This window comes from Heloderma suspectum, chromosome 2, assembly GCF_057233095.1.
Source record: "Heloderma suspectum isolate Gila_16-S chromosome 2, 16-S_ref, whole genome shotgun sequence".
In the NCBI taxonomy this organism is placed as follows: domain Eukaryota; kingdom Metazoa; phylum Chordata; class Lepidosauria; order Squamata; family Helodermatidae; genus Heloderma; species Heloderma suspectum.
The window spans coordinates 53,352,262-53,365,787 of record NC_139459.1 but is presented as its reverse complement, the minus strand read 5'-3'; the positions used below and the strand labels follow the sequence as shown (position 1 = coordinate 53,365,787).

Here is a 13,526-nt window from a genome sequence, read left to right as displayed (position 1 = left end):
ACTTCTTTCATGACAAGAAGTGAGTTTTTTACTCAGCTGAACAAGTAAATGTAAACACTGGCTTGTAATAGCAAGAACTGTAGTGCACAGCATGTATTCCAAAACAGGAAAAATGAAATGTACAACTTCAGTCATTTGACATTACCATTTGGGAAGCTTTTAGAACCACACAGATTCTACTTCTATTCCACCCCACCGCACCCTACCAACAATTGTGGAAATACATATTTAAGCACACATATGACTCGATGCTTTAATCAAATTGAAAATTAAAATTATCCTTCTGTTCTATGACCTATATTTTAGAACACTCTGCAAAAAAAAAGATGTTGCCTTGGAAAAGCTTAAACAAATTATGAGAGTTTCTTTCTTCAGCCTGGTTAAGTCATGCAGTTTTCCACATGGTGGTAGAACATCTTTGGCTAAAATGTTACTAATGTTCCTTGGGGGAAAAAAAAGAGAAAATACAATACCTGCCACCTTATTATAGAGAAAGGTTTGCTACCCTCAAATACTGTTTATCAAGAGCGCTTTAATCAATTTAATTGCCACCTCCAATGAGAAAGTCTTGCAGGAGTCCCATTATTTGCAATATGCAAAGAGTTCCTAGCTGAAGTACTTGGAAAGATTTACTTCCAAGTGGTCACCTACTTAGATCAAACAGTAAATCACTGACTCTTGTTATGGTGTTTGTTTAGGTGGCAGCAGTTTAACTGGCCAAGCCCCAATGGCCCCTTACTGAGTTCTCAGTGTGTGTGGCCCATTTTGCTCTGCAGCTGCTTTGACACAAGCCTTACTGTGTGCCATGCCTATTGTTATTCTCATGTAACTCTCAACAGTCTAGTTTACCCTTACCAACCTAAGAACATTTCAGAAGAGCAGCATGTTAAACACTCTTGAAACAAAGACACCTGTCTTAAGAGACAAGATAGTTAATAAAGGATGGTATGAGTTGGTGACTTGAAATGCAACTAATACAGATCCCTCATGTTTTCTGATATACTAATAACCCATGTCCTTTGATTGCAACTTCAAAAGCCTAAGAACATCTCACAGAAACAGAGGAAGTGTTATATACCTGTTCAGTTTCTTCATTATATAGTTTAAAACCGGGGTCCCCAGCCTTTTTGGACCTGTGGGCACATTTGGGAATTGAAAAACTGCTGAGGGCACCACCACAAAATGGCTCCCACAGTGTATGTGGCTAGTCATATAACGGCTGCTGTGGGGGCCTGGGTAGTCAAAATATAAGAAATCCACTCAAGAAATGGAGTACAAGTAGAAAAAGCATCTGAATTCCAAAACCAATCCACGTATTTCATCCCACAGGAGCACAACAAAATATCTTTTTAAGGTTGCAATCCTATGCACACTTTCATGGAACTCAGTGGGAATTACTGAGAGAAGGGGCTGGGAAGGGAGAGAAAAAGAGCAAGGCTAGGGGCTGGGAGGAGGAACAAATTGCAAGACAGTGGGGTAAGGGAGAGAAAGAACAAATTTAGAGACTGGGAGGGAAACAGAAGTAGTGAGAGAAAGAGCAAGGCTAGAGGCTAGGATGGGGCAGAAACAGCGAGGTAAAGAGATGGGGGGAGATGCAAGGCACGAGGCTAGAGGATGGGAGGGAGGGGAAATATCAAGGCAAAGCGGTAGAGGGGAAGAAATAGCGAGGGAAGTGCTTGGGAGCGGAGATAAACAGCAAATTAAAGGAGTCAGTGTGTGAGAGAGTAAGGCTAGAGGTTAAGAAGGAAGAGAAAGAAGAATACTAGGGACAAGGAAGGGAGAGAAATAGCAAGGAAAGGGGTTGTGGAGGGAGAAATACCAAGGCTAGAGGCTGGGAGGAGAGAGAGAGAGAGAGAGAGAGAGAGAGATCAAAGGGGAAAGGTCTGTGTGGGTGGAAGAAGATTGGGCGGGGCCAGGAACCAACTCTTTCCCTTTCTTCTTGCCAGAACAGCTGATGAGTAGCAGGTTCAGGAACAGGAAGGAAAACCTTGTGCTTTAATGTTTTTCAAGGTTTTTAAAAATTTAAAAAAAAAATTGTTGAAGAGGGCAGGGAATGGAGAGCTTCCTTGATGCTGTTAGGGATCCCAGCAGGCACCACATTTGGTTTGAAAGAAGGAATATTCATTTGAAAATTGCTTGAAGTTGTCCAAATCTTATTAAAGTTGAAACACTCCATCAATATTAAATAATTCTCCTCCATTGAAAATATACCTATTTGCAGTAATTGCAATCTTCTTTTAGCAGATGTCTAAACTGCACATTAATCTTATCCTCTGACAGCACTATTAATGAAATATAATTTCATAGCGTTCTACATCTATCAGGATATTTTTCAACCAGAAAGGCAAATGAAGTTTTATTTTGTTCTTCATGAAAGTGGGAAGATACTTCCTATTGTATTTGATAGAGTCACTTAATGATAACAAGTTGGTTCACAGAAAAAATTCAAATCTAACAAAAGGTTTAACTTAACTAACTGCATTTATTGAAACATTCAGAGTGTTACATCTTTTATCTTTACAAAGCTTCATTAAATACACTGTTCTTGGTGTAAACTCCAGGGCGGCCACTGTAACGTCCTTATTCTGGTCCATTGACAACTTGAATCTTGAGGTTTGCCAATGGGTGCACATAACTCATGGCAATGTACAGCTGTCCATGGCAGAAGACAGGTCTAGGCAGATAGATGCCATCTTGGTTTGCCAGGCTGCAACATGCGCCATGCCAGGACTCCATCCAGCCTCACCATGATAGTGCAGCAAAGGGTAAACCAAAGGGTCGCCATGACTCTCCATGTAGGAGATCTTGTGGCACTGTCCACCTTTAGGGTATACTACCAGTCAGCGATCAGCCAGAGGAAAGCCATCCGAGGTAACCAACACAGCAGCAGCTTCAGAGACACGGGGAACGTTATAACGTCCAGAGTGAGCCATAGTGTTCATCATTCTGCAGTCGTGATGGGAGCACAGTGATTCGTCCATTGGTGCACACCCAGCAGCAAACGCGGCAGCATTCTCGTGCTCAGGGATTTCACTGACATGCTGGTATTAGCGTATGGGTTAACATTAAGTAGCAGGTTAGTGAGTGACTCCAGCAAGGTGCGGTTCAGTGTGCTGTCCTCTACTCACTCAAGGTGAGCCATAGTGGCCTCGTTGGTGTCAAGAATGTACAGCCAGCTGTAGGCTGGAGTCTCATCTGACTGCAAAGTGTCCATCAGATAGTAAACTTGAACCTTGCATCTTGAACACGAATGGACCAGGACCTCGCAGCTATGCTGTCTTGAGTGGTGCGTAGAAGGAAGCAAAGCCTAGAGCACTGTTGTACTTGTGAATGTCCTTCAGGAATTGCTTGCCAAGGATGGAGCCATCAGTGACAATGTTGTGGATGAAGTCCAGAACCAAGAACGGTGGTAGTGAAAACTTTCCTCCATGTCAGCAAAGAGTTGACAATTCACCATTGAAAAGCAAGGCACTGCAGTGTTCACAAACCTTGACACGGCTGTAAGGATGGACGGAACACTTACCTTCCATTCCGTTCCCACTGGGGGGGGGAGGCGCTCCGTCCCTCCCCCCGGAATCCTTGACGGGGAGGGAGGTGATCCAGTCCTCCCTCTCAGAATCCTGCCCAGCCGCAGCTGGACATCCAGCCGCTGGGCAGCCCTGCAGGGACGCAAATGGCGGCTGTCGTAGCTGCCGCCATTTGCGTACACTAGGGTTTTTCCCCCCTGCCGTGATAGGCTACGTAAATACTTATGTAGCCTATCACGGCCTCTGCAGGGATGCAAATGGCGTCCCTGCATTAGCCGTGATAGGCTATGTATTTTCGTAGCCTATCACGGCTATGAAGAGGAAGTGAATGGCGGCCGCAGGACGGCCGCCATTTGCAAAGCAGCGCGGACAGGAGCAGGTAAGTGCTCCGTTTCGCGCGCCTTTTGTGGGTTGGGGGCGGCGGGGACTTCGTCCCGTGCGCCTTTCGTGGGTTGGGGAGGCGGGGGCTTCGTTCCGCAACGGATTTTGGGGGGGCGAATGCACTGGCATTCGGCCTCACCGAGATCCATCGCGGAATTCTCTGACACCCCTACACAGCTGCGGATATCAAACCTGTGAATATTGGTTGCAGGATGCATGCCAACAGGCACAGTGTCCTCTAACGCCTGGGCCAGTTTGAGATACTGACAGATGCAAGGCTGGCCAGAGCTTTGCTGTCATCAAAAGACCGATAGGTCGCCTGCATATGCAAGCTTGCCAAGGCGGGCGTGGCAGCATCTAGACAGGGGCACAAAGCTTCTTCTCTAGGGGCTGGAGGAGTGGAATTAGCGCTGTGGTGTGCGGTGGGCTGAGACTCGCGGTTCACCTGCTGGTTACTGTTACCGGTAAGCGTTTGACAGCTAGGGTTCTCATTTCTGCACCAAGTAAAAACATGGCTTTTTATCAAAACCTTTGAGGGCTAAATGTATTCCCTAAAGTAGCACACTGTTTTAACTGTTTTATTGTTTTAGATTTTAATTGGTATTAGCTTGTTTAATGGTTTAATATGTTTTTACCTGTTTAAATTATTTATTGTTTTATACTGTTTATACTGATTTTATCTGTACGCCACCCTGCCATCTTAATGATATAGGGCGGGATACAAATGTTTTAAATAAATAAATAAATAGGGGTGTTAGTAATGTGTGGAATATATAAATGTTGTTAAATTTAACAGCAAGAGTCTTCCTTTCCTTCCTCCCTTCCTTTCAAATTTTGACTAGGTTACTTTTAACTATTGTTGTTGTTCAGTCGTTAAGTCGTGTCTGACTCTTCGAGACCCCATGGACCATAGCACGCCAGGCCTTCCTGTCCTCCGCTCTCTCGCAGAGTGTGCCTAAGTTCATGCTTTTAACTGTAGGTCTCTCTTAATCCCTTCATGATTTGTTTACAGGCCATATGTTACTGGTATATCATTGTACTTTGGCCTATGCCTCTGTTTATAAAGCTGTACAGATACTTTTTTGTGTGTTCATATTTCATTTTGCTCCAATTTGCAATTAATTATGTTTTTTTAATTATATTTTACATTTTTGATATTAAAACTAAAACTTTATAGTACAGAAGATAGCTTAATTCTTAAAAGAAAAGAAAAAGCTTTATGGACATAAGTAAACTCCTGACTTTGAATTATAGTGAAAACCATTGTTATTCATGGAATCTGCATGTCAAACGCTTTCCAATGAAGTGTGTTTCATGAGAATCAGTCAAAAAGGGATCACCAACTAACATCCAACTTTAAATTATATATGTTACCCTGCCTAAAGAGAAATAGGGTCTATGAGCACAGCTTATTTATTTATTTATTTATTGCATTTATACCCCGCCTTTCTCCCTCTCGCAAGGAACTCAAGGCGGCTTACATTATCCTCCTCCTCACCGTTGTATCCTCACAACAACAACCCTGTGAGGTAGGTTGGGCTGAGAGTCTGTGACTGGCCCAAAGTCACCCAGTGAGCTTCCATGGCCAAGTGGGGACTAGAACCCAGATCTCCCGGCTCCCAGTCCGTCACTCTCACCACTACACTACAGCTGATGCTCAATTGGGGCTATAACTGCATCCACTTCTTAGTGATTCTATGGACACCATTGAACTGACCAATGCATCTTTTTATGTGGATTGGGATGTACAGCCCCACCCACAGTCACTGCATTGCAGCCTATTGCAGAAGGATGTACTGAGGGAGATAAGGGGAGCTGTTCCCCCAGCCCTGGTGAAGGTCACCTCCATGAAGGCTCCTTCTCCCTCAACTGTCACCACCAGCAGCCATTCCAGCAGGCTGAGCTGAGGGAGATGAAAAGGGGAAGCAGGGCCATTCCACCAGCCTGCTGAAATGATGCAATCCTACCTAGGGTGCAGTCCTACTAAATCCGCCCTGGGCACTTGTAAGCCTCCAAAATATCCTCCTGCTCTGCATTTTAGCTAGACAGGTGTTTTCGCCTCCTTAATGTGCATTTACTTCATTTGTAACCCACCTTTTGTCCAACCAGTCCTGATGTGGTTAACCAGGTTTAAAACTACACTTCACACACACACACACACACACACACACACACAAATACTTATAATATTTTTTTTTAATATCAGCAAGACAGCTTGGGCATCATTAAGCCCTCCCTTAATCTCAAGGAATAGAAAAGCTGCTTTCAAAGGGTTAAAATAGATATAGCCAAGCAAGTTTCACAAGGGATGGCATTTCACAATCCTGGAGCCACTAGAGAAAAGCCCCTGTCCCCAATATCTGATAACGTAATTTCCGCAAACAATACAACTTGGCACAGGATCTTGTTAGATTATCTGAATGCACATGGGAACTCATAATGAAGAAAACATTATCTCAGTTGGCAATGGGAAAAGCTCCTTCAAAACTGGTGTTACATGCTCCTAGCTGCTAACCCCTTTTAACGAGTGGACAGTGAAAATCTGTTCTGGCTGCAGTTTCAGAACTGTTTTGAAAGGCAGCACCACTTAGAACAGCAATATAATACAATTAGCATTTCACCTTAATAGCTCAAGAAAGCTCCTTGGTGGATATTGCAATACAATTTATTTATTTGCAATATTTGTATACCGCTCCACATCCAAAGACCTTGAAGTGGTGAACAGCAGACAGGATAAAGAAAAAAAACATCACGTTAAAATAACTTTTAATTTTTTTTAAAAAAAGAAACAAAGTTCTTATAAAACCAAGTTTGATAAACCATAGCTGGTCTCTTGAGGAAGGCTTCCTGAAATAACAATGTTTTCAGGAGACGCCGAAAGCAACACAACATTAGTGCCTGCCTGACCTCCAAAGGCAGGGAATTCCATAGGAATTGCAATACATGTCAATATGCAATACATGCCAAATTATTTTCTTTTTAATCAGCTTTCCTTTTTAAACTATCTTAGAGGAATTGGGGTTATTGAATATTGATATTTTTCATAAAGTAAAAACAAAAAAATCATGAATTTTCTTGTACAGATTGTACTTCATTACAATATAAAAAGTTTTATTATTTGTAATGTACTTTGTAATGTACTTCATTACAACATAAAAACAAAAAGTTTTATTATTACATTAATAGCCCACATGATCCCAAACCTCAGTCATGTTGGTCCAATGTTGAAATCAACACTCATAAGTATTTTGTGAGGACTACCCTTGATGCTCTCCTCAATCTCTTTATGCTTAATTCATTAATTTTCTTGTATAGATTGTACTTCATTACAACATAGCTGCCTGGAAGACTTTTTATATCTGCCCCATGTGTGGGCTAGCAATCTCAACATTCTAAATTTTTAGAATGCAAAACACCTAATTAGGTCATGAAGTGTATTTTGCTGCCAATGCAGGACTGTTCTGAAGGGTGAATTTTCCAGTGCTTTGTCTAGTTACAGTAGAATGACTCAACAAAGTACACTGCTGCTATTTCCTTCAACAAATATTTCCAAAGACAGACAAATTTTGCCAAGTGAACACATTCTCCAGCTATCAACCCATATTTTCCTTTCCTTCATTTTAACCCATTACCTCTGCTTTCTTTGGGTTATATGCTTCAGTTGTGGATATATTTGACAGATAAAATTAATTGGGTTTCCTTGAAAATTTCAACTAGAGGCTTAAGGAGGTAAGTACTACATTCATTATACACCCCAGAACACCTACTTGAATGGGATAGTAACGAAAACTATATTGTTTGATGTATTATCCACATCCTTATCAAGTTAATTTTTAACAACCCATTAGTATTAGGCATGCTTGTTAAGAAGAATGTTAACACTTTAAAAGCAAAAATAAGAGCCCTGGTTATTGTCATTATCAGTACACAGGACTGTCAGCCTCACCAATCACATCTAGATTTCCTGGGTCCCCACTCACCCACGAAGCTCACTGGGTGGCCTTGGACAAATAACTAGGTTACCATGAACATAAAACACACACATAGCAGGATACATATGTGATAGATAAATAAATATAGCTACCCCCATTCTTAAACATGTTTAGTCAGAAGTATAACCCACTGAGATTTCAACAGTATTTCTTTCTAGTGATGTACACTTAAGGTTGCCAGCCTGATTTTAATTAGTCACTGCAGCTTTCATGGCACAACGTTGACAAGCGGAGTACAGCTTTCCAGTTCTGACCTACTTACCTGACAAACCACCTTCTGAACCTTATGGTTCAGTGAGCTAGAACTACAAGTCCAAAAAGGTTATTTGAATGGGATGGAAGAAAAGAGGCATCAGTAGAGGGCCACTCTACTGCTTGCTGTACAGGAGACAGCGCTAGTGGTGCTACTTTACCAAATATGTCATAAAATTAAAATGCTACCGGAGGCAGCTGTTCTAGTACTGGAGAAGGGTATTCAATGCCAGCACAATACTTCAAGCTGCAACACCATGTCAGTTGAGCCTAGAGCTTGATTTCTAATAACGGCTTTGCAGACACAACAGCACATACGAATGGGTGGATTTCCTTCCATTTCTCCCCCCACCCCCCAAAATATTGCTATTTGTGATTCTTTTAATAACCCCAAATAAATGAATATTTTCCATCAAACAGAAGGTTATGAAACTGTTCAGTATAAATACCCATATCTTTTCCCACACAAGATGGACAGCATCTGGTGGTGTGGGGGGAGGACAATTTGAAAGTGACAGAGAGGAAAGGGTTAAGAAGCCACACACATTGGTGCCTCACTGGAGACTGTAACCTGGGTGGCTGCTTAAGAAAGAAAGAAAGAAAGAAAGAAAGAAAGAAAGAAAGAAAGAAAGAAAGATTCAGCGGAAAGACTACATGTGACTAAAATTATGTGTAGTTTGAACCTTAGTTAACGAAGAAACACTTTTTACTAACATCCCAAGGACAAGCACACTACCAATCTGCAAGCCATTATGGATTATGGCAAGCCACAGTTTACCTCATGTGATAAATATTCTTTTGTGTACATTTGGTCAATGCTACCCACTTGCAAGCAAATTCTGTCATGTTTCAAATCACACCAGAAATGCAATAGTCTATAAAGATTTGATAGTCTAAAGCAATAAATTAACTTATTTCAGATTAAATTCCCACAAGGAGGGTAAATACAAACACCCTTAACCATTTAAGCTGCTCCCATTAATTTAATTTTGTTTTGGTTGCCCTTGTCAGGGCAAAAATACAGAGAGCTAAAATACGCTTATCTTTAACAAAATGACTCCCCGCTTTACCAAACTTTTAGAATCAAAAAGCCAAATAAATATTTATATTGTTCGTAGTTTAAAACATTCTTATAAGCACCATCTTTTTCCTCTAGTTAAAAAAAAAAATTGAACAATATGCTGAGAATTAGATACAGCCAGGGCCAGAAATATTGGAACAAGGATAACTGTTTTGGCAGTTGGCCTCTGTACACCACCACATTGAAGCTGAAAGGAAACACACCCAGATGGGAGCAAAGTCAGGACTTTCAGTTGTAATTCAAGGGGTTTGACAAAAGTGGGCACTAACCATTTAGGAAGTACAGCCAGTGGCATACACACACACCCATCGTTGGTGGCTCATAAGTAATGGCTGACAAGCAGCTGCATGGCCAGGTATGGCCTGTTTCCTGGCTACCCCATGACCAATCAAGCACATAAAAGGCCTGGAGGTGGTTCTGAGCATTACATTTGCATTTGGTAGCTGTTCACTGGAACTCCCAACATGAGGTCCAAAGAGGTGTCCATGTGAGTGAAGGAGGCCATCATTAGGCTGAGGAAACAAAATAAACCCATCAGAGAGAAAGCAATAACAGTGGGAGTGGCCAATACAACAGTTTGGAACATCCTGAAAAAGAAGGAATTAACTCGCGAGCTCAGCAACAGCAAAAGGCCTGGAAGACCACGGAAGACAACTAAAGTAGATGACCGCAGAATGCTGCTCAGGGTGAAGAGGAACCCTTTCACAACATCTACCCAGGTCAAGAACGCTGTTGCGCAGGTAGGCATGTCACTGTCAACATCTACAGTCAAGAGACGGCTTTATGAATGTAAATACAGAGGCTTCACAACAAGGTGCAAACCACTGGTAACACTCAAGAACAGACAGGCCAGATTAGCCTTTGCCAGCAAACACCTAAAAAAGCCTGCCCAGTTCTGGAATAAGATTCTTTGGACTGATGAAACCAAGATTAACTTGTACCAGAATGATGGGAAAAGTATGGAGAAGGAAAGGAACAGCTCATGATCCAAAGCATAACACATCATCTGTCAAACATGGTGGAGGCAGTGTTATGGCATGGGCATGTATGGCTGCCAATGGAACCAGGTCACTGGTGTTTATTGATGACCTGACTGCTGATCAAAGCAGCAGGATGAATTCTGAAGTGTATACTTTCTGCTCAGATTCAGCCGAATGCTGCCAAACGGATAGGATGCCGCTTCATATTGCAGATGGATAATGACCCAAAACATACAGCAAAAGCTACCCAAGAGTTTCTCAAGGCAAAGTGGGATGTTCTCCAATGGCCAAGTCAGTCACCTGATCTCAACCCAATACAGCATGCTTTTCACTTACTGAAGACAAGGCTGAAGGCAGAAAGACCCACAAACAAGCAGCAGCTGAAGGCAGCTGCAGTAAAGGCCTAGCAAAGCATCTCGAGGGAGGAAACTCAGCATTTGGTCATGTCCATAGGTTCCAGACTTCAGGAAGTCATTGACTGCAAAGGATTTTCATCCAGGTATTAAAGGCGATCCTTAAGTTTGAAATGATGTTGGTTTGTTCCATTATTTATGAGCCACCAACGATGGGTGTGTGTGTATGCCACTGGCTGTACTTCCTGAATGGTTAGTGCCCACTTTTGTCAAACCCCTTGAATTACAGCTGAAAGTCCTGACTTCGCTCCCATCTGGGTGTGTTTCCTTTCAACTTCAATGTGGTGGTATACAGAGGCCAACTGCCAAAACAATTATCCTTGTTCCAATATTTCTGGCCCTGACTGTACTTGTCCATTACAGAATTCTTCAAAGCTACGGTTCAAGAAAAGACTTCAAGTGTCCTCTGTTATTGAAGATTTATGGTCTACTATTCTTGAACTCTGTTGGAAAAACAGTGTAATACAGCAATACTTACAGAAACATCTTTCAGATTCTTTTCATAAGAAAAATGAAGGCACTCTCCATTTCCCCCTCCTTTAGAAATATCAAAATTGTATATATCCGCCAGTCCTTCTCTGAACAACAACACTTTTTTTAGCTCTTCAATATATTTCTCTTCCTCCATTTCCATGTCAGCAGCTTCCTTGGAAATCTCAACTTTGGGCACTGAAGGGGGTTGAATTGGAAAAATTAAAATAAAATTCAGAATGAAAACAATTTAAAAAATCAAGTACTGCTGCTTCCTCACACACCTCCCTTTTTATCTATCGATGGTTCTGAAAACATTAATGTCAAAATTCAACTTTTAAAAGTATTACACCAGTGTCAAATCTTTTAGGATTTCTTCCAAATACAGAAGAGGGCAAGAAGGCTTGCCATGATTTGTTTCATTCAACATAAGAACATAAGAAGAGCCGTGCTGGATCAGACCAAGGGTCCATCTAATCCAGCATTCTGTTCACACAATGGCCAACTAGCCACCCATGGAAATCTAGAAGCAGGACACAAGTGTAACAGCACCCTCCAACCCATGTTCCCCAGCAACTGACATACATAGGCATACTGCCTCTGATAGGAGGCAGCATAGAGCCATTCCTTCCCTTCTTACTTTCTGTGACTTACCAAACACTTTACAGATCAGCCATATTAGTGTTGACCTGTTGAGATATGTAATTTAAGAAGCAGGACGGACAAAACAAAGTACTTCTTCACCCAGTGCTAATGTAAACTATAGAATTTACTACAACAAGATGAAATTATTACCACCAACTAAAACAAATTCATGGGGGCTATCAATGTCTACTAGTCATAACGGCTATGCATGATCTCCAGTATCAGAGGCAGTATGCCTTCCAGTACCAGTTGCTGGAAACACGAGTGGGAAGGTGCTATTGCACTCGTATCTTGCTTATAGGCTTCCCATAAGCATCTGGTTGACTACTATGGGAACATAATGTTGGACTAGATAAGCCTTTGTTTTAAACCAGGAGGACTCATCTTATGTTTTTATGTACGAGTTTAGATTTTCTAAAGCAACAGAAATATGAACAGCCTGATCCTATGCAGAGTTAAGCACATCCAAAGCCACTGAAGTCAACAGGCTTAGGTGCATCTCCCTATGCCCAAGACTGTAGCCTAAAATCCAGGATATGAAGAAAACCTCACAAAGCCCATTTATTCGGGAAGAAGTCCCATTGCATTCTGAGTGGACATGTATAGGGTCCTGTTATTAATCTCTAAGACCATATATCCAGAAATCCATTTATGTGCAGGTGTGCACAGACAGAACTTTTTCATTTTCACTGTCACATTATCCCATAGCAAGCGAGTCAAACCACTGCTCAGTTTTAAAAGAAATTTGCTTTGTCAGCCTTGGGTTATATGCAGCGATAAAAACCTAAAGAAAACACCAAAGCTCTTCCACAGATTCCCTATACACATACAAACATTTCCAATGTATTGCAGCCTGAATAATTTGAGAGATGGGAAGATGTTAAAAAATAAAGTTATGTCTTAAAATATTAGAACACCTAGGTTAAGAGTTGCACATTAATTTCAAACAGCATATATAGGATAAAATATTATAGAAAGGTAAACCATCGGAAGATATTTGCAGCAAATTTCTAACAAATACCAGAAGATGTCCAGCCTTTCTGGCTATACATATATGTAAACAGCAGAAATCTAAAACTTTTGCTATGCATTTGAGCCATGGCAATGAAGAATTTGGGGATGTCTCAATAATTGTGTGCACGAGTTGCAGAAAGTTGGGCTATAAATCCTTGTAATAAATAATAAATAAATTGTAAAATAATTTATCATATATCACCTCTCCCAGCCCAAGCTGATTGGCCGTCAGTGAGTACAACATCAAAGCCAGTGCCCAGTTCTTCTTGCCAAGCTATTTGCAGAAAGTACGTTGTTCCTGGATCAGAAACAGGACAGATTCGACTCACTTTCTTCTCCATTATTCTCCAGCAAGCTGTTTTGGGGGTGAGGAAGAGCAATATTTATATATTTATATATATATATATATATATATATATATATATTTATTTTTGTAGTTCAATAAAAAATAACAAGAATATAAAATTGGCCAGCAATGCCTACCAGAGTTCTATAAATTAATAGAGTTCTATTTTTAAGGGAGACAAAATGATTTAAAGTTCATTTATTTTTCCTGTATAACCTCAAGATCCAATACACAAAACCTGAATATCCTTCATAATCTTAAAAAGAATTGAGTGGCCCAGTTCCATTATCACCACAGCTTAAACAAGCCTAAATGGCTTGTTTAAGCCTTGGCACATGCCAGGCACCACTTGCCTAATTACCCACCCGGGTGTGGCTTGTCATGTTGTCTGAACCCGGGCAGCATGGCTTGCTGAAGGGGGGGA

The 13,526-nt window shown here is 41.3% G+C and overlaps 1 protein-coding gene across 7 annotated transcripts in view; it reads right to left on the bottom strand.

Annotated features, from left to right (window-relative positions):
- XRCC4 (X-ray repair cross complementing 4) overlaps positions 1–13,526 on the bottom strand; it is a 194,375-nt gene that overhangs the window by 168,165 nt on the left and 12,684 nt on the right. For all 7 annotated transcript variants that reach the window (XM_084833604.1, XM_084833601.1, XM_084833605.1 and 4 more), the window contains 2 exons: positions 12,959–13,111; positions 11,105–11,295 (listed from right to left, as the gene is read on the bottom strand). In XM_084833604.1, the coding sequence (XP_084689730.1) occupies positions 11,105–11,295; positions 12,959–13,097 (330 nt within the window). In that variant the 5' untranslated portion in view covers positions 13,098–13,111. The remainder of the gene's footprint in view (positions 1–11,104; positions 11,296–12,958; positions 13,112–13,526) is intronic.